Source organism: Aythya ferina (assembly GCF_964211825.1).
Source record: "Aythya ferina genome assembly, chromosome: 1".
Classification (NCBI taxonomy): Eukaryota; Metazoa; Chordata; class Aves; order Anseriformes; family Anatidae; genus Aythya; species Aythya ferina.
The window spans coordinates 115,134,075-115,160,691 of NC_140296.1; the positions used below are offsets into that span (position 1 = coordinate 115,134,075).

General features: G+C 37.9%; 1 protein-coding gene across 2 annotated transcripts; it reads left to right on the forward strand.

Annotated features, from left to right (window-relative positions):
* Window positions 1–753: 753 nt before the first annotated feature.
* Window positions 754–26,617, forward strand: CIP2A (cellular inhibitor of PP2A). Of its 2 annotated transcripts, none has more exons than XM_084506411.1 (21): window positions 754–939; window positions 2,286–2,433; window positions 3,730–3,842; window positions 5,392–5,486; window positions 6,047–6,143; window positions 7,132–7,254; window positions 7,394–7,539; window positions 8,251–8,326; window positions 9,421–9,648; window positions 10,152–10,324; window positions 11,347–11,478; window positions 12,181–12,280; window positions 13,101–13,219; window positions 17,074–17,263; window positions 19,113–19,187; window positions 19,272–19,382; window positions 19,661–19,857; window positions 21,358–21,471; window positions 23,319–23,401; window positions 23,907–24,046; window positions 25,174–26,617. In XM_084506411.1, exons 1-21 carry the CDS (start codon window positions 838–840, stop codon window positions 25,342–25,344), a joined length of 2,733 nt encoding a protein of 910 aa, XP_084362537.1. In that variant the 5' UTR covers window positions 754–837; the 3' UTR covers window positions 25,345–26,617. The 2 variants fall into 2 exon arrangements, with proteins under 2 accessions (XP_084362537.1, XP_084362538.1); XM_084506412.1 differs by having other exon boundaries at window positions 10,152–10,311; window positions 11,337–11,478.

The following is a 26,617-nucleotide window of genomic DNA, read 5'->3' on the forward strand; positions in this document are numbered from 1 at the left end:
AGCTGCCATGCTGATATCCAAATTAGTGCACCTTGATCTTCAACTGTATCAACACTCCAGTTTTTCTGTAATGAGACTTTCAGGAGTCCTCCATGGGTTATATCATTTGGATTTATGATCAGCCTTAGGAAAAGGCCAAGTGATACCACAGCTAGGACTATGCCTCATGACCCTGACGGTGTGACTCCTGATGGCTGAAGAGCTGACCACGAATAACAGAGTGGTCTGTCGTACTTTTTAGCTGGCAAGTGCTGTTTCACATGCTAGACTGCTACCACACAGTGCTTCGGGCTCTGCGTTAGAGTGCTACAGTGGCTGAGGCTCCAGAAACTGCACCTATATCCAGTGGTACATCCAGGCCCATACAGCCACAACTTCCCTCCAATGCATAAGGCTCTGTGCCAGGCAGCTGAAGCGCAGACCCTGTGGCAGATCAACTGCTTAAAGTTTGGAGCAAAGGCCCTGAAGAAACTGGAAACAATGTACAACACACAGCTGTACTTTGTAAGAATAAATTATTCTGCTAACAGCACGAGGGGAAGTGGTTAATATGCACATCCCCCAATGATCAGCACTCCTAGTACACGGGAAAGAAATCCGTGTGAATGCTTCCAAAAGGTACGATCAGACGTTTTGCCCCTCCGCAGCAGCTTCCCCCTTTCCCCTCAGCACCGCCACCCCCAGCAGCAAAATGGCGGCGGCGGCGCCTCCCGCCCTGCCCCGCGGGGGAGGCGGGCGCTCCTGCTCAGTGGGCGCTGCCGTCAAAATGGCGGCGGCGGCGGGAAATACGAACGGGCTCGGTCGTTCCCTGCCCTGAGGGGGAAGCTGGGGGGTGCCATGGATGTCTCGGGCTGCATGAAGTCGCTGCTTCTGGCAGCCACGCAGTATAAGGCTGCTAAGACGCCGTGCAACGCGGCGCTCGTCCAGCGCAGTCTGGAGGTGAGGATGGCGCCGGGGCTGCGGTGGGAGAGGCGGAGGAGCGGCACGGCTCGGGCTGAGGTGTCGGCAGTGGGGTTCCCTCGGGGTCGGGGAGCCGGGCGGCTCCTCTCGCACCGCCACGGTGCCTGGCCGCGGCTGGCCCTGCTCCGCCACGATCGCCTTGGGCTCTGCGGCCACCGTGGGCTCGGCCGGCCCGGCCCCGCAGCGGCACCAGGTGTCCGGCGGCGAAGGGGAAGGGGAAGGGGGAACCCGCCCGGGGCCCAGTTCCCAGGGAGAAGAAACGTTCCAGTGTTTAGTTCTGTTCCTGTGCGCTTACTTAAGAATACAGTCTAAATGACGGACTGCTCTCGTGTCTGGCCTCTGCCTTTTTCATGCAACTTGTGAACAGAGGTGTTTGCCCCTAAGGGGTAGCCTTGTTTATTTCCCTGACCTGTGTACAGCCTTGTCAGGGGCTTGTTTGGTGAGATGAGAGTGACACCCTGGCTTAATTGCTTACACTGCGAAGTATCTTTTCCAAATACATTGGTTTTATTGCTAATACTAAAACATTAATATAAAAACTGGTACTCAGCTTAACTTCCTTCTCCATATCCACTGTAGAGAGGCGCACAGGGGATGTGCAAAATCAATGTTTCATTGCTGCATTATCCACATGTAACTCATGTCTACCCATACTGATGTGCAGGTGTATCATTTACAACATACTATTATATCGGCTTTCCTGAAAGCAAGTTTTCTTTTTCATCTTAAGCATAGAGTACTCACAAAATAGCACTGTTACCTTTTACCTTCAAGCAGAGTAATGCCTTTGTATTTATGTCCACTTCTTCAGAAAGTAGGTTATTGGGTTGAGCTGACGGGTAATCAATAAACATTTGTAATGAGCAGTATGTATGATTGTTCCTTAAAAGTAAATAAATCCTATCTTTTATTTATGCTAAAATCTGTATGAGGAACAACCTGGCATTAATTCTTTTCAATATGCACAGAAGTAATAAGCGCTATTCTGCATTTTAACAAGAATGAGTTATTACAATGAATGCTGTCAAAAGGCAATCAAACAAAACAAGTCCCAAAACTGATGGCAATATAAACTTGGTATTTTCAAAGAGTAAAGGAGGTATGTACAGAGGAATAAAAAAAAAAATAAATTTTTTTTTTCCACAGTTTTTTTTTGTGTGTGTGCAGCAAATTCAAATATGGATGTCCTATTTAGAGTGGCAGATACATTCTCAGTTTGTCAAACATGGCAAAATGAAGCTAATGTAACACTGTGCTTTGTCTTCTCTATTAAATGCTTTGCAGCAGTTAAGTAATTGAGGTTGTTTTTCTCTTTTCATCTCCAGGTTATCTCGGGACTGAAGCTTACACGATTATTTGTTTCAAACCAGATTCTACCAAGTGAATGTCTTAATTGCCTAGTAGAACTCCTTGAGGATGCTAATATAGACCCTTCTCTAACCTTGGCTTTGGTTACTTTACTATCACAGCTAGGTAAAGTTCGCATTTTAATTTCTAATTTTGGGTCTGGGAAAGGAAAGACAAGGCAGATGCTGATTGTGGCACATGTGTTGAACTTCATTTTTCACACCTTATGTTCTAAGTATCTTTCATCATGACGGAATGCTTGGCTGAGCTACCAGACTGTATGTACAAGGCCAAATAAGATCTTAAATCACTATTAGAAACAGAGTTCAAGTCATTAATTTGAAACGACAATGATCATGCTTGTCAGATTATTTTTTCCCACTGGGCTGTGTGAGAAATTATTTTCTTGTAGGAACATTGATTTGAGAGATTGAAAACATTTACTAAGTTAAGAAACCTGCCATGGGGATGTGAAAGGAGAGAAAAACAATGTTATATCAATGATTGTCCTTGCCTCAGTTTAGTTCTCCTACTGGAGTGTTTGCTAGGCAGCAGTGTGGATTCTAGGATGTCCTGGGCCCATGTACCTTCCCGTTTCCAAACTAGAAAACAGGTTCTGGAGCCTCTTGTTTGTTGTGATGGATTTTTTCCCTTTTCCCACAAAAAGTGGGACTTAATTGTCTAGGAAGCTCTGTGCTCACCATAAACTACATATTTGGGTTACATGTAGAGGGAAAAATTATCCGTTTGCTCTCTGCTTAGAGTTTTTCCCTTAGGTGTGGGTGGTTCTTGGTGTTTTGAGACCTTTAGGATGACCCCTTACTTGTCTTTTTTATTTTTTTTTTTTAATGGTTATTGTAAAATATTGTAAAATATTGTAAAACTTGTTGCTGGGGGTCATAATTATTTTTCCCAACCTGTGCAGTCTGGAAAGTTTTAAGAGTCAGTCCTCCTCCAGCTGATCTGTTGCTTTACCCATCATCCTTGTCCACTACATTTTTTCCAGGACTGCCTAAGCAGAATTGGATTTTTGTACTACTGTTGCTAGATAACCTTATCAAGGTATCAGTTTTAGTCTACTTGCCACACTAGCATGAAGCAAGAAACTAAAGTCATTAATTTTAAGCTGTAACCTTTTTAACTGCAGGATATAAATTCTCAGATAGAGCTTATGCTTTGGAGGTAGGCAGTTTCTTCAGTGTTGAAACATCCCAAAGAAAAATATTAGCATTTCAATTCACTGTCAGCTCAGAACTAAGGTAGAGATTCAAGCTGTGATTTATAGGAGCTGTGATTTGTAGTTTTTTGTGAAATCTGTGTAGAAAAAATGGCCAAAGACTAGGGCTTATGCTTAGTTGCTAATATAACAATTGCTTTTGCTGATCCATAGGGTGTTTTTTGTTAATAATACCTAAATTCTAGCTTTAGACAATGACACTAGAGAAGCTCTTCAGGATACCTACAATCTGACCAGTGTCCTGGCAGGAGTGGTTCATCGAAGCTCTACTAATCTTAACGATCCAGTATTACTACAGGTAACAGGATCTAATGCTGAACAATATTTAGTTACTTTTATAAAGTATACGTTGTTTCAGGCAGAGCTTTTTAAGAATTGTTATTTACACCTACAGTATGTGTTGAGGGAGGGTTGATATAAGCTGTGTACTATATTTGCTGTCTGAGTCTAATATGGGATTTCAGCACTACATAGATTTCTGCATATTCTCTTTAAGATTGCTTGTGCTTCTCACCTTCTCTAATTAATAATAATAATAATTAAAAAAAAAAGCCCTTCTTGAAACTGTAAATTTCTACTGCATGAAATCACTGTATGAGAGCATGGAAGCTTATTTTTCAGCTAAGGTAAACTTGTTAATTTATTCTAATGTTCCTAACAAAAACCTATATTTTGTTTTGTCTAATCAGTATTTTGACAGGTAAATGGGAATGAGTGAAAGGAAAGCTGTGGTTGCTGGTTCTTGATGGAGGCTTGCAGGGCGTGTATGCCTCCTTCCCTTTGATCATTGCTATTTACTAGTGAATATAAGGGGCTTTACTAATGGAAGCTCATTTTTTAGGAGCTAACTGCAGACATCGTGACATTATTGCTTTAGTTATTTTTAGTGAACACTTGACATCTCTGCCTGACTACACCAACTTACACCTGTCCGTTCTGTGCACTGAACAGTAATGTTGGGCTTTTTTTAAAAAATAAAAAAAAAAAGTGCAGGATTTCTCATATGTGGTTTTGAGCTTTCAGCATACACTTGCTGGCTATTTGTGGTCACAATTTTCTTTTCAGAAAAGGGAAAGCAGAAAAACGAATTTACTAGCAGTTATGTTGCCCTTGATGTGTTGGAAATTAATCAAGTGGCAAGTACGAACACTTTTCTAATGTTTTGCATATTTCTCAAAATACTAGGGAGTACAAGATGACTTGGGGATCCAGGTGACTTAGCAGTCAATGGAAAAGGTTTTGTAATCATCAAATATATACAGTTATGAGATTTAAGCTCTTATGTTAGGTATTCTACAGGGTGAGATTTCATTTCGTCTGCTTTCCGTAGCCATGCTGTAATTCTTGTCACGTTAACTCAGTTATATGCCAGAAGAATGTTGTATGACAGAAAGTAGTATCACTAGGTCTGTTGGTGGTTTTTACAGCAGGTATGTTTTACTGTAAACATGCTTTCTGCAAGAGGTTACACAGTGCTTTTAGATTTTGGTAAAACTTTTGGTATAGAACCCCTTTCTCAGTGACAGAATGGAGAATTGGCTGATGAGGAAAAAGGGGACAGTTGGTGGGCTAAAAAGTGAACTCCTCTGTTAAAATAAAACTTTACTAACCTGCCTGGGCTTTTAATAAGTACACAGTAATCACTGTGGTAGGATATTTTATTCCAAGTACTTGCAGCAGCTTGTATAACTATTACGTTATCATTACAGTTGGAAAATGAATTCATTTGTAGTGTTTGGTTATTTCTTCTTTAAGCTTCAGCTCTAGGAAAAGCCTTTTGTACTTGTAATGTTCTTCAGTGAGATGCTATAAGGAAGAAATATGTGAATAGCTTTTTATTTCCTCAGAGTATTCAGCTGCTTCAGAGGCTAACCTACAATGTTCCAGTCTTTTGTGCTGGTGCCAACCTCGATGAATTGATTTCATTTCTAATGCACCACGTGTAAGTGTGTACTCACTTATCTTTCCTCATGGGAAGTCCCTAGCTAGGTTTCAACATGTAAACTTTCTGAAGATGATGTGAAGTATTGTACTAACTTTCTGGTCTTCAGAGTAAGCTGTGACGTTTTTGCTGTGAAGTTACCAGAGATTTTTACTTTAAAAACATGTTTTTTAAGTTTGTCAAATGTGATGTTTGTTGTGGGTGGCTGAATGCTAATTGGCCTCTTAGCCCATATCCAGGAAGGGGAAGCTAACAAGCACAGAAGCCATGGGAAATATTCATGCCAGCTCCTATAAGCAGACTTCCTTTAGAAAAATATGAATTTTGTGCAAGTCTAATGACTATTAAAAACACCTGAAATAAAGGACCTTTGATAATGTTAATCTCCAACTCTTGTTATTGCTGTTAAGCTCAGTTAAAGGCTGCCTGCAGATCTTAGTTTTGCTTTGCTTGCACAAATGGTATCTTACTCAAAAAAAAAAAAAAAAAAAAAAAGTAACTAGATTCAGGATGCTTTAATGAAAACATCTTTGTTTAAACTTCTGGACTTCTCTTTCCAGTCAATCCACTGAAGATGAGTTAACGATACCATGTTTAGGACTTCTGGCAAATCTCTGTCGTCACAACTTATCTATTCAAACTCAGATAAAATCTTTGGTAAGCGTTTTGGTTTTGTGGCATGGCTCTCTGGCTTGAAAACAAGAGTTACTTGACTATGAGGAATTACCTTTCTATTTATTATGCATGTTTTTCCATGCATAAGAAATAATCGTGACCTTTTTGTTCAGTGTTGTGTCCAGTGTTGGTGGTTGTTTTCTCCGATTTCAGAAACAATCAGTACAACTGGAAGCTGGGTTTTCTTTGCTGTTGCACAGGCTTGCATTACACATTCAGTTATTGCAACTGTTCTCTACAAAGAGAATTTAAATTTTAAATTCTGAATTAAAAAATTTGAGCATATTCTAATTGAATTTATATATCTTTGGTAGAAAAACTAAATGTTAAAATATAAAGACTGTAGTTGGATTTCAGGCAAAACTTACTGCAGTTTGCCAAAAAAGACTTAATTTTCAAAAGATAAATCTTTAAAAAAATAAAATACAATGATGTCAGGTCAGGGCCTTTGAATCTTCCAATGCACATCAGTATCCAAACCATTCCAGTCCATGTCTCTTTATCAATCAGTACAAATGTAACTTATTTCTTGATGGAGACATAAAATTTCATTTATGTGATGTAAATGTACTGCTTACCTTGAAGGGAAGAGGAGGTGGAAGGATAAACTATTTTCAAATTGATCAAAGAGGAGATAGGTTCAATTTTCAGTGTGTTTTTTTTTTTTTTTTGAAGTCTTAGCAAAATGACTTTCTTATCTATCTGTCTTTAAAATAGTGATGGAAATCCTTGCTCTCCTTTTATTGTTCTACCCTATGCAAATACAACAGAAAATTTAGTCATTGATGTCAACTCCAGTAGTTGTGCAGTAGAAGAACGCTAAAATAGGTTTCCTGGAGGAAGTCTGTCATTCTAACATTTTTGTATCATTAATGATTTGTTTCTTATTTTAAAATATGAGCAAGCTGTAAGTATGGTGTTCTTACAGAACAAAACGAAACTTATAATACCTGTTTCTTTTTTGTTTTAGAATAATGTGAAGAGTTTTTATCGTACCTTGATAAGTTTCCTGGCCCACAGTAGTTTGACTGTGGTTGTGTTTGCACTTTCAATATTATCAAGCCTTACTTTAAATGAAGAAGTAGGAGAAAAAGTAAGTGATACTTTGAAGTTGTTGATAAATCTGTTGGCCACACTGGAAAAATCAAGTTCTAATTCCATCTAACTGTAATGTGCAAGAGACCTGAGCAAGTTAAGTATGTTCTCGAACATAGTTTTCCTTTTTCTTTTAGCTCTTTCATGCTCGGAATATCCATCAGACTTTTCAGTTAATATTCAATATTGTTGTAAATGGAGATGGTACTCTAACAAGAAAATATTCTGTTGATCTACTCATGGATCTTCTGAAAAACCCCAAAGTTGCAGATTATCTTACTAGGTATGGTTTGACTTTATAAAAAATATCTTAAATACTTTTTATAAGCTTTTGTTCAATTCTTTTGCTATATGCCATTTGTATTCTGAACCACACACTGGGAAAAAATCTGTAGATGCTTCTTGTATGTTACTAGTTAATTATAACTATGCTACCTGAAACTAAAGGATTCTTGTGTTACCTGTTTCACACAGAAGTGTAAATCAAAACACATCCTTTCCTCGTTGCTTAAGAACTACTTAATGCTTGTTTTCAGTAATTCTTTGTCTCAACAGTGTCAGTGGTTGGACAATTTCATGAACAGCTATTGTGCCTTTTTGCAGGTCTACATTAATTTGAGGTAGAATAGTATTGACGAAGTTGTAATAATTTTACTGTAGTGCACTACAGACTAATTGTGCAGAGTGCTTGTCTATTGCTTCTGCAAATTCAGCTAGTAGAATTTAGTTCTGAAATCCCATCTGAATCTTCTAGCAATAAGAATAGCTAGAAAATCTTGGTGTATTTTAAGGATTTTTTTTTTAATTCTTGGAATATTTTTGAAGTCGAGCTTCTGTTTTAGCAAAGTTCATCAAAAATCAAAGCTATCACTGTACTTGAAATGTTTGGGGGTAAAAAGGAAATAGATCACGTTTCATCCCTTGGTATAAATCTCAAAGTTCAAATTTCAAATGCTTTTTTTCTGCACCCTCTTTCCCCTCATGTATGCTATAGGTATGAACACTTCACCTCATGCCTTGGTCAAGTATTAGATCTCCTTCACGGCAAGGATCCCAACTCATCATCTAAGGTATTTATGCTTTGTTATCTTAAGGCTAACAGGGTACAACTCATAACCTGATTCCATTTCTGTAGCCATAAATAGGTTCCTTGTGTATGAGGATTGATTAAATAAATTGATTTCAAGACTCTTTAGTGACTTAGTGTTTAAGTAATTCAAAAGCCTCTCAGGTTGTATTTGCTTGGTGTGTTGTTTTTGTTGGGTTTTGTGTGCATGTTTTCAGGCAACAGATAAAAAGGCAAAAAGCGAATATGAATACCTTTCATACTTTGGCTAATAAGAAATGTGGGTTACTGCACCGGAAATGCAGCTTGTGCCCCACTTCACATACCAAGGCTAGAATTAATACTACTCAGATCTTGAACTGATGGTCAGGGAACCATGACACTAGTTTCAAAGTAGGGAGTATGTTCTTGCACAGTAATAGAACAAATTACTTGGGTTCACTATTCCGTTCAGCTGTGTCCCACTACCACCTTAAATAAATGACACATTGGCTATCTGGTGCTAAAGACTAAAATACGATATGTCATGAAAATGCTTGGGCAAAGTATATCTTTGAAATAAATCTTAAACTTTTGCTAAGAGTGCATTTCACATCATAGTAAATAAATGCTCATGTTTCCATGTATGTGACTTTCATTGTTTATTGGTTATTACTTAGAAATATGTGGACATAGTGCTTTTTGGGGCGTTTTCATTTTCATCTGAGTTTGTACATGGGCATTCATTAATATCTCAGAATATTTTTCCCTTGCATAGTTTTTTTGCATTTAGTGCATACCAAAGCATTTCTACTGCTGGTAGATCACTAGACAGCAGTTGTCTTTTTTTCTTTTTTTGTTTAAGAAAGGAAAGCAGTACAATGAATACCAACTGTTGCAAGCCTTCACCACTCAATGGATTTCTTTGGTCTAGTGGACTGTATTGCTGCTGCTCACTTGACTTTATGGAGGGGAAAAATATCATTCATAGAACTTTAAAATGCCGAGAATAGTTGATTAGAACTTAAATATCTCTTCAGATTTGTGCTATGGGAGTTGCAATTGCTGTATGAGTAATTGGTTTAAAAGTGTTTGAACTCTTTCATTCACTTCATACAGATCTTAGAGCTGCTGCTCGCCTTCTGTTCTGTGGTTGAACTGCGTCATACCCTGCGGCAGGCAATACTGGAACCATCTGGCTTGCCAGTCTCTGGAAATACCAGATTTGTGACTCGCTCAAAGACTTTTGAACCATCTGTTGCATTGGTACACTTGTCAAACCAACCATTGGAAAGCTCTGAAGACTGTTCAGTTCTAGCGTTACAGCTATTCAAAGAGGTTTTTGAGGTACCAGAGCTGATAATTGAGTTTGAAGTGCTTCTTAGCAGCTATATTTTTGTTTTGATTTTTAAACATCTAATACCATTTTACTTGAAAAGTAGCATGTAAAAATATACCTGATTTTTTTTTGTTCTAAAATTTCATACTTTAACACTCAGTTTTTCTTTTAAAGACATGTATTTCAAAAATATATCTGTTCTGAAAGTAAAGTGGAAGATACGGCAGTTCCATATCTATCTATCCATATCTACCTGCCATATGGCCAGATAGATACAGCTAGATACAAAGCTGTACAAGACTTTTTTTCAAGGACTTTTACAAGCGAGAGTTTCTACTCTTTCACTGTTATTTGTTAAACTTCCTTCTCCAGTGTGATACTGATCAACAGTCTTAAACCTAAAATAGCAAGAGCCTAGGAACGCTTGATTACAGGCTGGTGGAGGAAGAAGTAGAGTAGACTTGTCTTCCTTTCTCTGTAGTTCTAAACATTGACATAAAATTTATTACAGGATGCTATTAATGGTGGAAACAGTGCCTCAGCTGAACACTTTGTGGATCTTTTGCTGCCTGTTCTTCTTGATCATCTTCAGATGCCAGAACAGATTGTGGATGAGCTGTTAGTGAAGAAAAAGTGTGAAAGAATGGTCAAGGCTATTAATGTCCTCATAAATATCCTTTTTACGTGCCTATTGGCAGTTAATTTATGACTTTTCCACTATGGACTTCACTATGATCTGTTCCAAGGTATTAGAAGAAATGTCCATTTTGGGTCACACTGATAGCATTTAATGGCAATAACTGCACTAATTTTATTTAACGTTGTAATTTTGAAAGATCTTAAGTAGCTTTCTAATTGTTATGAAATTATTTTGTAGTACAGGGATTCAGAATAAAATGTGGTGGCTGTTCAGCAGTACAGAAGCACTTTGCAGATCAAAAATGATTAGTGTTTCTGGTGAAATTGTAAGGAAGAAGGTGGGTGGCCATCTTCTTAATCGTTGGGGTATTGTGGCCTAGCTAAATCTAATGCAGTGCCCAGCCAAATATGGGAAAAACTTAGACTTGTGAAATAAGAGTAAAAATGATGCAGAATGGTATAATTTAAACTTTTTTTTAAGGGGTTTCCTTCACTAGAATTTCGGAACAGCTTTTTTAGTCACCTAGTGTAACATCCTGTCTCTGACAGGATTTGGGACAGATTTGGTGAGAAGGCAAATCTATCATGTCATCTTCAAGTCTACAGCTCTAAAGTACTTGAAGCTTAAATTCTTCTGCTTTTGATTTTTGTCTTGTTGCCTTTTTGAACTTGGTGTCCTGAAGTAAGGAGAATGTGACAGCAGGATGTAGTCCGGCATCTCAGCTGAAGTCTGTGAAGTTTTTTTTGGCTAGTTCTCCCCTAGCTAACTAGTTCGTGTGTTAGGCACTGGTTGTGCAATCCCCTTTGTTCATCTTCATCCTTTAAGTTGCCTCATTTTATTGTGGTTTCCTGTAGCTGTCTGTTTCCAAGTATGTTTGGTTTTTAGTTGAACAGCAGAGTTTTTTTTTGATTGTCTGTTAAGTGGTTTATATAGTTGGTCTTAAAAAGTATTTTTGGAGTATGTCATGCTTGGATGTACTGTCTTATTAAAAATATTTCCTTATGGTGCAAACACCTAAGCATAGGTATGTTAAGAATAAAACTTAACTCAATCTACTGCTCTGTAGAGATGACATACTGAAAACACATGCCTCAAAGGTACTGACTGCCAGCCAATGTGTGTCTCTGATTGAACACCAATTTACCTACAGCGGAATTGATGCTGGTTTTGGGGCAAAGGTAGTGGACTCTAAAATGTGGTAAGCACACAATTTTTTTTCCTGCAATCTACTTTAGCTAGACCTGTGTGAGTTTTAATATTGTTCCAACAGAAAATATACTGTAGTTGAAATTGCCATTTAAATGGAAGTAAGTCAGTACTGTTTTTAAATCAGATTTAATATTTCTGTGGCAATAGAATGTAACACTGGTCATCTCAATATATAAAACCTGGCTTAAACGTTCTGGTGCTGTTTTGTGTGTAAGCCAGAGTTCCATTGATGTGGGACAATGATTTTAAGCATCCATTAATTTAGGCTCATCTTTAGGCTTACCAGAAGTGATATCACCCATCAATACTAGGGAAACAGGGGAGCCAATGATGGTACTAAAAAAGAATGTACATTCCTTCAACTCAGTGTCGCTGACTTGAATATCAATATAACTGAGTTATATGCCCGATAAAATTGGCCAGTGATTAAACCCACTTCACTTTCAACTTGAAAGTGCTTTTTGAGTTTCACTGCTGTCCTTGGTACGCTGGAAAAAATCAACAGCATGTCCATGGAACTGATTTCTTGAGTGATTTCTTGTGGTGTTGGCATTGATGCCTTGCTAGATATGTTTAACATCTTTATGAATGTATTTATTCACTCTGTAAATTGATTGAATTTATCAGTACTGGTTTGACAGATCTCCCTGCCTTTTTTCCACTTTTCTTTTTGCATTTGTATGTTGAAAAGCAAACTTGCTGCTGATACTATTTTGAAAACACTTGATCTTATGAGTAGACTGAAGAAAGAAGTAGCTAGTATGGAAGTGAGCTTCTACAAAATGCTGCAGGTACGAATTTAAAATGTCTTATAAAGTGTATGTGTAAAGAAAGCATAATAGCACTGCAGCAGTTTTAGTTCTAAATGATTTTGCATGCTTGTTTCTGAGGTGGTAAAACTGATAGGGAATAGTCCCCTGGGTACAGTTCTTAAATGTTTCACTGTTAGTTCTTCTAAAATACAAGCAGTTTGCTTTCATACTTCTTATTTCAACAATACATGGTAAGGATTATCCTCTTAAGACTCTACTAGGATTACAGTTTGGAAGTAGCAAACAAAAAAGTTATCACAACTATGTAATCACATAGTTTGCGAGGTTATTTACTATTAAATGTATACATCTGTGATGTAACTGTACATAGACAAAACAGTCTGGCTGGATAGTACATCTGCTGCTTACTTGTAGATGGAAAATAAACCAGGCAGTCAACCACTTCATACTGTTTTGGAGGGTTTTCTTTGAAGAATGGGAATTGTGTAACTTAATAAGTAGCAATCGTAGTCCCACAGCTATCAGGAAATCCTAATAAAACTTAACGCTTATGATCCTTTATGATGGAAATCAAGCACTTAAAACCTTGAAGGAATTAAGTAGTTACTTTACCTGTTATGTCAATTCTAATTGGAAAAACAATTTTTAAATACATCCAAGTGTGAACTGTTTTTCAAATTCATTCTGTGTCATTAACTTTGGGGTTCAGAAATTTAGAAGGGCAAAACTTAAAAAGGCAGCTTTGGATAAAAATTTTCTGTGCTCATGGGCATTGGTATTATGTTTGGTTTTTTTTGTTTACTCTTATATATTCTGACTCAAGTAGTTTCTTTTTTAGGATCAACGCCTGATTGCACCTCTGACGTTTGCTTTAACATCAGACTACAGAGAACAAGTCCAAATGGGACTTAGAATACTGTTTGAGGCTGCACCCTTACCCGATTTTCCTGCCATTGTGTAAGTTTATTTTTGTGGTAGTCTTGTAGGATTTGAAATTTTTATGGCCTTAGTGATGCTTGTGTTTCTTGACATATTACTTTCAGTTCATCTGAGCTAGTAACTTTAGAAAAATTGTCATTTCCTCTCAATCTGCACTTAAGAGACAGAAGTGGTTTTAGAGGACAGGAATTAGTTGAAATGCTGACAGTTAATTAATGTTAGATTCTAGAGAGCCTAATAGTGACTTCCATCCCTCGGGGTTCACTTTTCTGAAGTCTGTGCTTAGAGTTTTATACTTGGACTGCAGCCGATGTTCTGTCAGAGTGCTCTGACGGAAGTTTAACTTGGAACAGTGTCTGAATTGCTTTTTATTTGGGGAAGAAGGATGATCAAATAGCCTAATCATGGTAACTTGCTTCATTGTGTGTCATTGTGTGTTGGTTTTTTTTTTTTTTTTCTGAGAAAAAAAAATGGCGGAGGTGGCATGTACAGGAAGTTGCTCCATTTTTAAAATAAAAATACGGTGATAACAGCTTAAAACTGTTCATCCTGAAAAAATAAATGCTGTTTTTATGATTATGATAGTACTATTTATCAATAAAATCCCTATATCTAATTAGATATAGACTTCAGAAGGGCAATCTGGGTGAGGGGTTGTTATTTTCTAAGTAGAAGAAGGTCTGTAATGCCATCAAAACAGATACAAAATAAATTTTGAAAGCTGAGGCAGCAACTCTAATGAAATTTCAGAACAGGTACGCAGCTCTGGTGGGCTCAGGCTGCAGCGAGTGTCCTGGACCTCTCCCTAAGCTGGGGCAGCAGGAGGTGGTCTTCTAACCTGCAGGAGGTGTGCAGTTGCTGAGGAGCTGTGGTGCCAAGTGAAGGAGCCGTAAGGAGAAAGTTAGCGGACTTAGCATCAGAAATGATGAAAAAGAGAGAGACCAGATCCTCCTTCAAGGCCTCACAGCTTAAAAATGTGGCAACCTGACTTACCAGTTAGGGAGGCTTGCTACTTTCCGGGAGATCAGATTTGGGAAGTTTTGGGGGAAAAAATAAAGGATTCTCTAGCCCTCAGGCTATTACCACCTGCCAGCCTTCCACAAGGGCAAAAATGTTATGGCAGGAGAGACTTGAATATTATCAAGCATGGTTACATGGCTCCTGTGGTGATGGACAAGGGTGTGGGGAACACTGGTGGTGTTCTGCTTCTTCCTGTGGGTGAGAGTGGAAGGGGTTGAGGAGGAACGGACAGATCTTGTTGGTCAACAAATGTTTGTGTAACCCCTGTCAAACAGGCGTGGTTTCCATGACGAAGAGATTGAGGATCAAGGACTAGCAAACATGATGAGGAAAGCTTTAAATTAAAAACAACAGGGGAAGGGATGACCACAGCCGATGAAGTGAAGAAGTGGTATACTGGGTTGGAAGGCAAAGGGTGTGGGTATATGTGAACAGGAGGCACCTTACAGCCATAAAAACAGCAGCGCTAAAGCAGGGTCACCCTAATGTGCATGTAAGGGATTGTCTACAGCAAGGTACCAAAGGGGGGGAAAGCCCTCTACTTTTTCTGGGAAATCAGCAATACAGGGTGCTCCTGTGAAGTGCCTGTACGCAGGGCTAGGAAGCAGCAGAAGAAATGGGGGGTCTGCTTGCAGTTACAGGGCTCTGATCTGTGGTCCTCATGGTGTCCAAGCACCCCAGTGTCTGCTGCAGATGTAACGCAGTAGGGCACTGTATTGGATTTATGTGGCAAGGTTTTGGTAGCAGCAGGCTGAAGGGGTGGCCTGTGTGAGAAGAGGCCGGCAGCTGCCCCATGCTAGATAAGGACCAGTTTCAGATGGCTCCAAAGGGACCTGTCACTGCCCAGAGCCGAGCCAATAAGCAATGTTGTTTGTGCTTCTGTGAGAGCAGATTTAAGAGAAGAAAAAAAGGAAGAAGGTTAAAAAAGCTGCTGCATAACAGCAGCTGGGAGAGCAAGGAGTGAGAATCAGCCTTGCAGACACCAAGATCAGCGCAGGAGGAGGGCAGGAGGTGCTACAGGCTGTTGAACTCAATGACTTATTCAGCTTGGTCTTCAATGGTCTGCTTTGCAGCATTTGGGAATCGCAGGTCTTTGAGATCACTGGGCAAGTCTGGAACAAGTCTAGATCATGTTTTGGAACATGTAAACAAAATGGACATATACAAGTCTGAGAGACCTGACAGGATACAACCAAGAGTACTTAGGGAATTGGCTGATATCAATGTGAGGCCACCCTGTATCATACTTGAAAGGTCTTGGTGACTGGGAGAGGTCCCTGAGGACTAGAAGAAAGCAAATGTGACTTCTGTCTTCAAGGATGGCCAAGATGACCAATAGCGTCCTAGAGTGTGTTAGGAAGAGAATTGCTAGGAGTTTTAAGGGAGATGATCCTTCCCCTCTGGTCAAACCACATCTGGAGTGGTGTGTTCAGGTCTGGGCTTCCCAATGCGAGAGGTAAACTTATCAAAGGGGAGTCTAGTGAAGGGTCATTAAAATGTTAGAGGGGCTGGAGCATGTGACAATAGCAAAGCTGAGAGAGCTGGGATCGTTTAGTTTTGAGAAGACACAGAGGGATCGCATTGATTTGTAGAAATGATGGGAGGGAACAAAGAAGACTGAGCCAGAGTCATCTTGGTGATAGCTGTTAGAACACGAGGTAAGGGGCACAAATTCAAACAATAAATTTTGTTTAAATATACAAAATAAACTCTCTTAAAGCAGTAAGGGCAATCAAACACTGAAAATGGTTGTGCAGTCTCCATCCTTTAAGATATTCACAACTACTACATGTGGTTCTGGGCAACCTGCTTAGAACAAGAGGGTTGAACTAGATGATCTTTGCAATCCCTTTCAACCTCAACTATTCTATGACTGTATGATTTAGTGTATATAAAATACTTTTATAATGGACAGTAACAAATTGTCTGGGTGGAGGAACAAAGGATCTGTACAATTCAGTATGTCTGGCATTGCACAAAGGAATAGGCAAATAACATGCCTCTAAATGCGAGTTAGAAATTGGCTCTGTTCACTTAAGCAATTGAGACAGCACTTCAGTGAAGTCTTTGGGTTAACTTAGTAATTAAGGAATTTATTGAAAGGAAAAAAAATTGACTGGTGGCTTAAAAATAAGCTCTGATTTGGAACATCTCCTGAGTAATTGCCTTGCAAATACCAGCCACAAGTTACATGCAGACACTGGGATGTACTGTAATTACATAAGTCTAAGCTTTTGTCTTCTCTTCCTTGTACAACTGAATATGAATCTATTATACTTCTCTCTGCATACATAAATTATGGTTAAAGCTTAAAAAGTGAAATGTGCTGTATTCAATATAATATTGTGAAATACCATCACAGAGGGGAAAAACTAAAATTTACTGTTAACACTCTTGCCGTTTGATGATTCAATCTTATTCTTATTCCTGATAAAAACAAAATCATTCTTACTAAATACCTTCTCGATCCTCCTACTGACAAACAGTGGCACAGTTATGCTGTTTTGCATGTCATTATTCAACTTGTTTCTTGGGCTAATAAGACACAGATGATCTGTTTTGCTCAAGAGAGCTGAACAACATGCATTTTCTGGTGAGGTACTGCACTTGTTTCTAACAGTTAACCTTAATAGGCTTTTAAGTTTTTCCTTCTATTTTCAGTATCTCTAGACAGTGTGGGCACATATCTGGAACCACATCTTAAAGTTGGGTGATAATGCAAATGTAACTGTTCCAGTAGTCTGTCTTTTCAATTAAAAAAGTTAATTAGGCTGTGAAATTGTTTTCTTCTTCAGTCCTTGCAGCAATACTTGTAGCAGCTTGTTTCATTAATATCATTTATGTTTATACAGACTCAGTGAAAGTATTGCTGCAAATAATGCTTACAGACAGCAAGAAACAGAGCACGCATCAAAAAGAATCCAAATGCAGTCACCCATGACCAACGTTACACCGAGAAGTTCTTTGTCTTGTTCTAAAGGTGATGAATCCACGACTTCAAATATTCAGGAATTAATACAGAAACTTCATTCAGGACTAGAGGTTAGTAAAATTTACATACCTTTCCTAAATAATTGACTTTTTCAATTACGAAGGAAAAATAAAAACCTTAACCTCCAAGTGTCAGGTTACAGTGCGTGTATCAGCTGAGCTCAATTTGCTTTCCTACCTTGTAAAAATCTGCTCCTTTTACTGAGTTCCTGTGTGAAATTCATTGATGATGCTTTGAGCAGTATCAGCAGCTGGGCTGCTTGTTTAAATCCCTTTTTCTGGTACGGCTTTCCATGCTCTTCCCTCTGTCAGAGGTGGACGCAGATCTCAGATATAGTTGTGAATTACTAGACTTGCTGAGACGTACAAGGAGCTGCCTTACCCAGAGTTTCTTTATCCCTTTATAAGAAGTAACCTGTGATGAAATAAAGATGATTATGTTGCTTTATAAGAGTATGGTGCGTGTCTTGTATGTCTAAACAGGCACACGAGCATTTACATTTTCTTGCCTGTAGCTGTATCTTGAGCATTTCAAGTTGAATTTTTGTGGCCTCCTTGGAAAGGTGGCATTATTACTTCAGAAGGAAGCTTTTTACTTCTGTGCAGCAGCGTGTGTTGTAAATGAGACACTCAAACAGGCACCACATATGGTGCACCTCTTTGGGCACCATACTGTGGGATACTGAACGTATTTCCTTTTTCTCTTTTCTGTTCGATGCAAGGTAGTAGTTGTTCTGTAGCCACTTTAGACTGAGTGAAGGATTGTTGCCTATGTTTTCCTTTGACTCAAAAGAACAGTATGCAAACAGCAAAAAAAAAATGAACAGAATGTGCCTGATAATGGCTCACCATCTGTATTAGTGGCATTGCCTCCAGCCTTAGCTTTGCAACCTTCCTCTCTGTCGCAACTGAAAAGAATAAAATTCAGCAAGCCACCAATCAGCTGCTGGAATAATATTATATGAAAAGTCAAGTGACACTTCATTGGTTTCATTCTTACTCTTCCACTGGATTTTCCTGTTGATCATCCTCTTCAGGACTGCATGTGACAGTCTGTGAGTGTGCTGCTGAGTATCTAGTGATGTAAGTCAGAGCAGCAGCAGTGCCTAACAGCACTAGCGTAGCAGCTTCCAGTAATGTGACAGTTGGTGCAGCTCTTTGGATTTTTGAGGGAGGGAAAACATTACTGATATTCAGTGAATCTTTTGTTAGACCTTCTAGTAAGTAGAATTTTCCTTTAAAAGTGCATTAGTTGAAAATCTGTATACACAATCGCCTAAAACATCTGGTACTTCATCTCTGTGTGTTCCGTATGTTGTGTGAAGCTCAACTGTGTGCAGAAACATTCTGAACACTTTTAATAGTATTGCTGTACAGAGAAAGCAAACGGAGCTTACAGAAGCTTTTCTTAGAGTTTGTGTCCTTCTAGATATTACTACAGCTTTGCAAGCAGGAAAAGGAACTACTGGTTTCCTGTTTTAGGGACAGGAAAGCAAGCTGGGAACTGGAGCTAGCTATGTGGGGGTTGTTAATATGCCAAAAAAAAACGTATGTAGTGGTTCAAAATGGTGCAGAGATGGTACCTTTTTAGTAATTGTTTTTTTTGTACGAACAGCATAGAGAACTTGCAGTTAGTCATGCATCAGCGTATATGAACACCTGTTCAAAATTGGCATTATAGTAGCAGAACTGCCTAAGAAATGTATCCTAAAATCATCAAGTAACATTCTTACTTGACTCAAACGTAGTTTAATGAACAATTAAGATCTGTAGGGGCATATGTGCTTAATGAACAGAAAAAGGAGAGAAAGCTCACAAAACTACCAAGCTCTTTTAGACACGTTGTCTGTTGAAGTAAATACAAATTTACAGTAGCAGTAATTGCAAAATATTTCCACAGATGAAGGAGCCAATCACTGATATGAGGGTATCTGAACTAATGGATGTCTATGAACAGAAGCTGGCATCGTTAGCTGTGAGTACAACCTAATGTGTAGGGGTACAATGCTGTCTGTAGATTCAGGGAATGTTAGTACATGAATGTTCTTCCTTTGCACAGTCTAAAGAATCTAGGCTGCAAGACCTTTTGGAAGCGAAAGCTCAGGCTCTGGCTCAGGCTGATCGGCTGATGGCCCAGTACCGATGCCAGAGGGCCCAGGCTGAGTCTGAGGTGAGTAACAGGAGTCTCTGGGACTTTGGGGTGGGGTGGAATAAAAATTGTCTGGGCAGCTTTAACTGTATTTGCACATGCGGAAACTTTATCTTGCTTAGCTAACCTATGCTTACAAATGAGGACGGTATTAATTTTCATGATAACAATGCAGAGGAAAACAGGATGTTTCTTTGGACCAGTTTCTGTAATGTCTTTTAATATTCCTACTAAAACATGACTTATAAAACAGAATTGCTTGTAATTGCGTTTTTTTTGGTGGGGTTTTCTCCTCAAAGGCAAGAACTCTTGCTGCAATGTTGAAGGATGCAGAACGAAAAAATGAAGAACTTAATGCTTTGCTGAAAGCTCAGCAGATAGAATCTGAAAGGGCACAGACTGATATTGAGCAGCTCTTTCAACACAACAGGAAACTGCAAACAGTTGCTGAGGAACATGAAATACTGAAAAAATCTTCTGTTGATCTTCTTCAGAGGTAAGATGCTTAGGATTTCTAAGCAAATACTTCATAGTCAATCGATGTGACAAAACCCTGTTCTGGGTTAGCTAAGCATGTTAGAAGGGCAACATTACATGATACTTCATGGTTTTAAGTAAAAAGTACTTTTTTCTTTGTATGCCCGCAGATCAGGTTACAGTATGTCATTCAAAAAGTTAATATGCTAAATGGAGTGAGAAGTGAAAACGTAGTTGTTGAAGGCCCCAGCTCAGGAAATGGCAAGGAACTTTGGGCATTGTCCTCTAAAACAAACTGACAATGCTTAATTTGTGATGGTGTTACACCATACTCTCAGCTTCTTTCTTTGATCTTATATACTGTCTATTTTGAGCTTGCATCTTTGATCACTTGTGTAGCAAATAACTGAAATGAGGTTAAAGCAATGTAGGGAGAAAGGCAGTACCTTGTGTGTTCCAAATTATTTACGAGCATTATTCCTTTAGGCTCTTAAAGCTAAAATAAAACCAAAAACCACATAGGACACGTGAGACAAAAAGTACATAGGGACAGAAATTAGTTATGGAAGAAAACAAACATGCTTTGGAAGAATAAAGGCTTAAAATATCCATGGTGTTTCAAACTCACATACATCAGTTTTGTCACTAGGTGTCAGCAAGGCAAAGAAGCTGATAAAATTGAGAGCAAGTTGGTTGTTTAATAACAGACTCAGAAGTTATGTCAGAAACTTTGAAGGTATATCACCGCCAATAAGGGATGTAATTGAAGGAGGAAAAATGTACACGATTTCTCAATTATGACTTTCCTTGAATAAACATCTTGTGTGGCCAGTGTGGAAGTACCTACTTTTTTGCTTGAGTTGTATGTAGCTATATCCTTTATGAGTGTGCATTTGACTAATCTTTGTAGGATAAAGCATCTTCAGTCTGTTATGTAACAGCTATAAATTCCCCAAAGTAGGAATAAAATAACTTACTGATTGTTATACTGTTTTTATAAGGTAAAAACATACTTTCTAAACCATCTGTAGATTTTAAATGCTGTTCCTTAAAAATAATGAGATAACTACCATAGGGGGTGAGAATTTTCCTTTTGGTAGGAACGTAGCAGAGCAATTTGCCTCAAATGTGAGATCTGCCTCAAACTGTTATTAATTACACTTTGCACCATCTCCATCATTTTCATTTTTCAGTATCTCTGTATAACAGGAGGTCATAAACAGTCTCAAAGGGTCCCTTCAAAGATGACTGCAAAAAGCTTATTTATAACAGTTTATGTATGTCAGATACCTAAACACAGATATTTGGTGTTTTGTCAGTCACTAAGAGTTTTCTGCTGGAGAGAGGTTCGTTAATAATTAGGGAAGCTTGTTTTTTCATGTATGGTCCTTTAAAATACGTATCTTCCAGCTTGTGTGGGATGATTGCACAGATGTCAAGTCTTTTGACAGACTATTAAAGTAAAAGCTCTTCAAAAGCATTTATCCTCTTCAACCATAATCCTCTAATTTATTTGTAGGTATGAAACAACCGAAAGACAACATAAAGATCTACAGATTGCATGCAATTCCCTAAATAAAGAAATTGAAGCAATGAAAAAACTAAATGAATCACTCAAGCAGCAGAATGACAGGTAAGTTTGATTCAGTCCTTTAAGTAGACAGTAAAGCTAAGTAGTGCTTTAGTATTCAATTTTGTAATTGTCTATGCTTTAAGTAACATCTGAGAAGTAGAACTAGAAGTAAAAGATCCTTCAGAGTTGTGTTGTATGTGTATGAAAATCTGTAGCAGGGACTTCAGTTTTTTCTACTATATTCATTGGGGCCAGGAGGGAAACCCTACAGCAGCAGTAGTAATTTAAAAGAACTCATTTTAACAACCCAATTTGGGGGTGGATTTTCTTTGGAGGGATAGGGGTTCTTTTTGGTAGTTGCTGAATTGTTGAATGCTACTATCACCCAAGGTTTCCACGTATTCCCTTTTAGCCTGCAGAATTTCTCTGTAATGTTATATCAGCAGAAGTACTTGAGGTTTTAAGTGCTTCCTTAAGAGGGGTGGGGGGAACCTACTAAATTAAAAATTACATTAGAAAGAGTGTTGATTTGGTATTCTGTCTCTGGTGCGGAACTTTATTCCTCAACCATAAAACTCACTTCTTCTGTCTTGAGGACAATTTATAAGTTCTTTTATTTTTAATGGTTTAAGATTAGAGGTCTGATGTAACTTCCACCCATGTAACTAAAGGATAGGGCTTCTATTGGAGAAGTTTTATTTAATACTTAATTTTGCAGAAGGTATCTCTAAAATATGCTTACAGGCAAGCCTTAAATTCACTTTAGAAATAAAATGCCATTCTTGGTTTGACTTGCAAAGTTCACTTCATCCTTCCAGGCTCTTGCCTTGTCAGTGACTCGGACTGCTCTGATTACTGCCTTCAGTTCTGATTCAAATGGAAAATTTTTCATACAGATGGGTTTATTTTCTTCTAAATAAATGTGAACACTAACTCTTATTGGTACAGTATGCAGCTCAGTGTGATTGGGAGTGTATTCTGAGAAAGCTGCTCCCTTTTAAAAGCTAATGTGGTGATCAGTTACTGGTTACTGCATAGATATTCTTGAACTACCACAAATAAAGCAGACTGTGGAAATATCCTTCTTCCCCCTTTATTGCCAGAGGCTGCGGTTTAGAAAGTGTCAGATAGTAAGCAGATAAAGTAAGCAAGAGTGACAATAGGTGTCATGTAGGTGAGGCAAATGAGAGATGATGTGTGTTAGTAATGGTGAAAGGAAATTGTCTTTGTGGAGTTGGAAGTGCTTGGGTTACAGCTGTAATGGATGGATGAGAGCGCCTATATATTAGGATAACATGTAGTTCCCACAGTCTTAACTAGTGAGGACTGCAGATAACCTATATATGGATTACTGTGAAGTCATATGAAAATCAGTTTTTGCTGAGTGTTACATGACAGTCTGGAGATGTTCAGAATGGTATTAGAAAAACTTTGTGCATAGATGTGTTTGCATAGATGATAACACTTGCATGAAATGGGTGTTAGCAATGACATTGTCAATTCAGGAGCATACTAAGGGCTAAAAGCCCCATCTCAATCACTAATGTCAGAGAATTCTTACTCTGTCTGAAAGACAATTTCAGTTCTATTATCTTCAGTTCCATCTGTTCAAGGTACCTTGGATGCCTTGTGGCTGTAATCAAGATCACCAATTTCTGGTGTCTAGGCTTTCGGAATGAACGCTTTCAGTAGCTTCCACTCTGTCTTTGATCAAAGGAGGGAAATAATGGTTTCATGAGGGGAAAAAAAGGAGAGAAAACTTGTGCTAACACCCTTCGTAATTTGGTTGATTTGATTTGAAGCTCCTGACAGCAGTTAGATGTTAGACAAAAATCATTCTAGCTTCTTAGAACAAAGAAATGGTAATATATATCACTTTGATAAGTAAAATTTCTTTGTAATTTTAGGACTGCTGCACAGTTGGTTGAAGCTGAAGATCACAGAAAAGAATTACAGCAACAGCTACAGGATAAAGATGGCAAAATTGCAAGTAAGTCACTTACCTAAAGATCACTGAACCTAAAGAACTAACCAGTGTAAATAGATGTTCTGTGCTGTAGATAAGCAGCTATATTTTTCTTAGTAACTTGTAGATCTTGAATGTAGCTGGGGACATGCAATTTAACTGTTGAATTAAACAAATGTGTGTATATACCTATATATCTTTGAAAGGATACAAAAATGTGATTTCCCAGACTATATGAATTTCACTGAATCTGTGCACAGCATCATATGTTCTTACAGGATCTCTTCACAGCATGTCCACTAGACCTATTTTCTGTAGGAACTGCAAAATGCAAGAGTTCAGTTCAATTCTTCAGCAAACGCTGGAAAGCAGCTGCTAGAACCTAGCAATAGGTGGCATTACTCAGTATTTCACTTATTAGTAGCAATGTTGAATATTAAAAATAAACGTATATACTTGTTTCCTAGGTAATACAGTATGTTTTCTCTAAGTCTGACAAACCCTCTTTTAATGTGTTGATTTTCTTAAGGCTTGCAACAGAAAATAAAAGTTCTGGAAGAAAAACTGAGAGCTCAACAGAAAGAAAAAAACAACATGGAAGAAACTGTAGATGTTCTTAGAAAGGAATTAGGTAAAACAGAACAAGCAAGGAAAGAGCTGAGTATCAAGGTAAGGAATTATTTGCAGTCTGCACTCTGGAGACTGGAGTATTAGATACCTAGATAACTGATAAAGCTGGATAATCAATATTCAACTGGTAAAGTGATCAAATAAAGTAGACCAGTCCCTGTGGTGGAGAAGAACAAACTCTCAGATTTAATTATGTACCTTTTGAGTTTTGAATTGCTGAGAAAAGAAATCGAATTCAAGAGAACAGTCACAGTCAGGGTTTAATAGGGCTGTATAAGACAAGGTGGGTGAGTATGTAATACTTGGAAGAAAAACTGTGGTGCAATATTAAATAAATGAACACAGAATGCTCCTTTCAGTTTCTAGTTTGGGCTACTGTAAAATGCAGGGGGGGAGTTTATTGTTTTGCTCCCCCCCTCCTGTTTCTTGTACCCTGTATTAAGATGTTTTGTTGTATGCATACAACAAAATACATCTGTTTTTCTAGGTCTTTGAAATTCTAATAAAGTATAAATTTTTCATCTCTAAAAACAATGTCTTCTTTCAAAACATGAGAGAGAGACCAGTTTGGCTATACCACAAAGTTAACAGGGTAATATTTTTTAAATACATAAATTAAAATCCCAGAAACCTCAGCAGAGCTGATACATCCTTGCCTATAGGTAAGGCTCCCAGTAAACACACAATGCAGAGAGGTTCATTTTCAATGCAAACTAATCAGTAATTGCAACAAAGTGTGCAGTCTGTTGAAGTATTTCCATTCTCTGGAAGCGAAGTCTAATCTCTAGGACGATGATATTCTGTATATAGCAAATATTTCACTTGTTCTTAATTAATATTTACCAGTGTGTGGATTGAAATGAAACATGGATGGTTTAACCGGGAGCACTTCTCCACTTCTCTTGGTTAAAAAGAACAATGATAATGTGGGGGTGGGTTCTTCCACTTGGTATTTAATGTTTAAATTGCAACAGTAGCTGTAACTTTTTCATGTGTGCCAAATGTATAGCTGAGAAAAGAATTTCTAAAATGAGCTTATAATTTTAAAACTGTGCTTCTTAATTGCTTGCTTAAATTCACCACCAGGTCACTTAGCTTTTGCTGTATACTGTATACGTTTTTTTCAGTTAACAATGGAGGAAATAGTAACTTTTTTTTTTTTGCAGGCATCTTCTCTGGAAGTTCAAAAATCTCAATTGGAAGTACGCTTGGAAGAAAAAGAAGCACTTGTAAAATTACAGAAGGAAGAACTGAACAAACATTCCACTATGATTGCAATGATTCACAGTCTAAGTGGTGGCAAGCTAAGTGCAGAAACAGTGAACCTCAGTTTATAAGGCTCTGTCTTTTAAGGTTTTAGTATAAAATACATATGAATAAATATGTAAAATAAAAAAAAAATGAAGCTAGCATGCTATCTGTCTTAAAATCATCTAAAACTAAAGTAGCTTAACAATCGAGAACAAAAAAATAATTGTGAAGGCTTTTGTTTGAAAACACTGAATTGCTGTATACCAAAAAGGTCTTCTAGTGGTCTTGGCAGAACTACTATCCATCTGTCCATCTGTATTGGGAGCTGAACGCAACTTCTTGTTGGTGACTAAGCTTCCAAAATATGTATAGAAAAATGAGAGTCACTCAAATTTTTTTGTCTGTTTATTCTGTTATTGGCAGTCAGGTAAGTATGCTTCATATGTTAAGCACTTTTATCATTTAATCTTGTTCACTTCAACTCTTCTGAATACCATCTGTTTTTTGTGCAGTGATGCTTCCTGCTGTATAAAGCACAAACACAGAAATAAAATGAATTATATCAATTAGAACATATTACACTGCAAGCTGTATTTATCAGCATATTATTGTGAATACTTCATGTAGTAAATATGTGGAGGTGTTTCGAATTTTGAGGAGATAATCTGAGTGAGTAGAAGAGTGTTTTTTCAAAAAGGAGCATCAATTAAGGAAAGCATGCTCATAATGAAATATATGGACCTACAAATACTTTGTAAATACTAGATAATACTTTCCTAAGCCCACATCATTTTATTCATTCTTTAAAAAGATCTGCACTTTTTTAACAGTCCTATCTTGTATATGCAACTCTTGTCAGCATTGCCATTTTTTGCTGTACACCAATGGGATTTCATATACTGTTCATAGTATAAATATTTAGGTAATTTTTAAGTATCCTTTAATATAAAAGACTAGAACTGAAGTTTTTGAGTGGCAGAACACTTTCCTCTCATTAGTTTACACATGACATGAATAACATGTCTTTTAGCAGTTGGCAGACTTACTTCCTTAATATACATATTTTTTGGTACAACTACCAGAGTTTTGGGTTATCTGTAGCATTACTGGTTTTATTTCTGTCTAATTTGTAATGGCTGGATCTTAAAACACCTGACTTTCCTTAGGTTTTCAGTTGTATAATAAATGTCTACTCATGTATAGCCTTGTACATTCAGTTGCAATTATACATCAGATGAATTGTATCTTTTTTAACCTGTTCCTATAACATATATATTTTATGAATTAAGCCTAAGTAAGATTTACAGATGTTTTTCTGGTCTCTGTGAAGACTAGGGGAATAAAAAACAAATTGCTCTA

Coding starts and splice junctions, on each gene's coding strand:
- CIP2A (XM_084506411.1), top strand. CDS start 838: ATGGATGTCTCGGGCTGCATGAAGTCGCTGCTTCTGGCAGCCACGCAG. Junction 6,144..7,131: donor AAACTCAGATAAAATCTTTG/GTAAGCGTTTTG, acceptor TTTTTGTTTTAG/AATAATGTGAAGAGTTTTTA. Junction 24,047..25,173: donor GGAAAGAGCTGAGTATCAAG/GTAAGGAATTAT, acceptor TTTTTTTTGCAG/GCATCTTCTCTGGAAGTTCA.